This window comes from Aethalodelphis obliquidens, unplaced genomic scaffold, assembly GCF_003676395.1.
Source record: "Aethalodelphis obliquidens isolate GAN/ISIS:26980383/991018 unplaced genomic scaffold, ASM367639v1 scaffold8, whole genome shotgun sequence".
Taxonomy (NCBI): Eukaryota; Metazoa; Chordata; class Mammalia; order Artiodactyla; family Delphinidae; genus Aethalodelphis; species Aethalodelphis obliquidens.
Window position 1 is genome coordinate 1115083 of NW_020837952.1, and position 3202 is coordinate 1118284.

A 3202-nucleotide genomic window follows, 5' to 3' on the forward strand; every position below is an offset into this window, starting at 1 on the left:
GAAACAGAAACAGACTTTAGGAATCAAATCTCCTGGCTCTCCTTCTTTCACATTTCTCATAATCAAATTAGAATACAGTTCTGCAAAATTCCTCCTTAAAGAGAAGCCGCAAGAAGAGGTAATGGAGTGCAGGGTCCGAACAAAAAGGCCCCAGGTGTCCAGATTGAATCTTCAATTGCTGAGCTGTTCTCATCTATTGTTTTTAGAAAGAGTTCCTCTCACAGCAATTTGTGAAAGGTATTTCATTATCTCAGGGGTAAAGAAATACCTCAACCCCCCTCAAGTCACCCATTTCAGATTCTTGGAGCCCCTACCCTTGCTGTTCTTTTCCCACCCTACATCTCTATCTGTCAAAATCCCAACTTCAAACAAGCTTAAATGTCACTTCTGTCATGAATCTTTCCTTGAGCCCTTTCCCCACAGCCCTCCACCAAATATAAATTATCTTTCCTCTTATGAATACTCAGGGCACATTTCTAACCTCTCTCATGATACTTATGACACTCTTTCTTGTATTATAATTATGTATTAATGTTTCTCTTATCTTTCCTACGAGTCCTTGAGGCAACAGATGCTTTTAGCCAAATGTAGTACCCCTCCACAGTTTTTTAGTACGCTAGGTGATCAATAAATGTTCGTTGAATTGAACTGATACAGAAAGTAATCTGTACCTTTGAGTTATTATAAGTTCAGCCTATTTCCTCTTTAGCAGAGATGAAGGTGGCTATGACCCATGGCCATGTCCACCTACTCACCCTATTTCCTCCCTCTCCCTCCAGGAAGAAAATACAGCCAGCCACTCAAAATCAGGCCCTTTATTCAGGATAAAGGTAGAATCCACCGTTGTAATGAAAGTGCCACTGGGGGCACTGAGCAAGGGTCAAAAGTCCAGAGCACCAGTCACTCATCCCTGGAGAACAGTCCTTGCAATAGCCCAATGGTGTCACTACAGGGCTCAGGGCTCAGAGACAAATTAGCTTCAAGGGGGTACAAAGAAGCAAAACGAGGTAGCCATAGGGGAGAGGAGATCCAGGAACATAAAAAGGGCAGAAGCAGCAAAGACAGCAGGTGTTCACCACTTCTCGCAGCGCCACTGATCCAGCTTCTCAAAACAGAGTGCTTTATGGGCCAACCTGATCATGAAGAAAGAAACAAGGCAAGTTGACTGGCCGGATCTTAGTGCAAACTTCCATCTAGCTTTATCCCCAGGAGGGACGAGGTGGAAGAGTATGGGTGAAAATTACACTTTCCTAGCCAGATGCCAAGGGACACTGAGCCACCTAGTGGAGTAAGGTCCATTTTTTTTAACTCCAAGAAAATTGTAGGGCAGTGGTACAAAGGGCTTGCTTTAGAATTAAATATTCAAATCCAGGTGAAGGAAAGCCTGGGTGTCAGCCCTCTATTAGGGAACACTTGTTAGGAAAATTGCTAAACAGGAGTGGAGTGAGTGAGGCTTGAAAGCTGAAAACCTGAGTCTGTTTGATGAGTTTTGTTTTGAAGACTACATTCTAGCTTAAATACCAGGAAATAGAGAGAAAGGGGGATGATGCTGGGACTAAAGGGGTGAGAAGAAGGAGGAGAAGGGTAACGTAGAATATAGAATGGAGACTCACCAGTAGTTAATTCCTACATTATCCAGAATCTTCTTGACACACATAATGTCATCAGTAAGGTCATCATCCAGGAACTCTGGCAGGAGTTACAGGGGGAAAAATGAGAGAGCTAAGTATTACCCAGAAAGGTAATGAGTTTCCCTCTTGCCTGGTCCTTCTTTGATCTAGAGGCTTATGCCTGTTGCCTTTCTATATGATAAATCCAGTACAATAATGCCTCCCCCTAGGTAAGGACTCCCTTCACTTCTCTGGGGGCATCTCTAGAAGAATTATCAACTTCATCAACTGACTTACTCTGAAAATGCAGGGTACTAGACTTCAAGATCCCCAAACAGTTCAAATCATCTACGCATGAACTTTAAGGGACTGTCTGGGGATTTGGTGATAATGAAAAATTCTAACAGCCTCTTACTCAGTACTATCAGTTGAAGTCCCACAGTTGATGTGGCGTCCAAGGCAGTGAAGTTAGAGGTGTGCTTGACGCCAAAAAAGGAGATTATCCCAGGAATAGGCTCCAATAAAACACAGGAACATGGTAAAAGTGGTCACTCACTGTCACAGGAGATGCCACAGATGTCCCTTGAGTGAGGGATCTGGTTGTCTCTGCACCAAATTTTATTATTGATCTGGAAAAGTCCATATTCTGTGCTGTCATTGTTATTTACTATGGTTTGTGTGTCACACCCACTAGTATGAAATACGGTACAGACCCCTGAAAGAAAGATGAAAAAGAGATATCACAGGGATGTCCGCATATAGCATAAATGTGGACAGACAGAAAGAGGCTCTCCAGCCAATCTCCAAATACGGCCGACCACAGAGCATCTTGATAAGATTAAGAGTTCCAAAAACCAATCAGACAATGGGAGAAAGGAGAGATAGGTGAATAAATGTAATAAAAGAGTAAACAGATGAGCAGATAAGAGGATTATTAGATAATTGAGTTAAAAGTAGAGAAAAAAAGAGGAGGAAGAGAAGGGTGGGGAAGACAGAAGAAGATGAAGTACGGAACAAAGCAAGATAGCAGGGAACTCACATTCAGGCAAAGTGACGCCTCCATAGCCATCCAGGTCTTTCAGCCTCTGGAACAACTCACATTTTGTTAATTGTTCGGCCTGGACGGCATGGAACAGGATGCCCACCAAGAGCAGAGAGACAAAGGACATCGTTTTGGCTGCTCCCAAGATTCTGAAATGGGGTCACCACACAGCTTCACCTCCTTTTATTTGTGGAGAAAGCCTCAGGGGTCCCGGCATCAAGCCCTACATCCAGGAAGAGGATGAAGAGAGACTGGTCATGCCAACAAAGAAACATTTAGCCTGCCAGCTGCCTTCGTAATTTCACCCCATTATTCCCTTCCTTCCCAGAATCTCTAGACCATACTAGGTATTGTTACCTGTCCAGAGAGAGTGACAAGCATGATCCTGTTTCCCATTTGGCTTTGTTTATACCTTTATTTCTTGTAGTGTTGGTTCTAGGAAGCAGGATGTCCCCAACCTACTTCAGGAACAAAAGAGGCCTCAGGGGTAATACGAGTGAAGCAATTCGAAAACACAAAAAGGGTCCATGGCCAACTCCCCCTTCTCCTT

At 43.5% G+C, this 3202-nt stretch overlaps 1 protein-coding gene across 1 annotated transcript; it reads right to left on the reverse strand.

Moving 5' to 3' along the window:
• Positions 1-800: 800 nt before the first annotated feature.
• On the reverse strand, positions 801-2802 carry LALBA (lactalbumin alpha). Its single transcript, XM_027108224.1, has 4 exons — positions 2650-2802; positions 2167-2325; positions 1614-1689; positions 801-1133 (listed from the first exon to the last, which is right to left on the reverse strand). Exons 1-4 carry the CDS (start codon positions 2777-2779, stop codon positions 1073-1075), a joined length of 426 nt encoding a protein of 141 aa, XP_026964025.1. The 5' UTR covers positions 2780-2802; the 3' UTR covers positions 801-1072.
• Between the last annotated feature and the right edge of the window lie 400 nt (positions 2803-3202).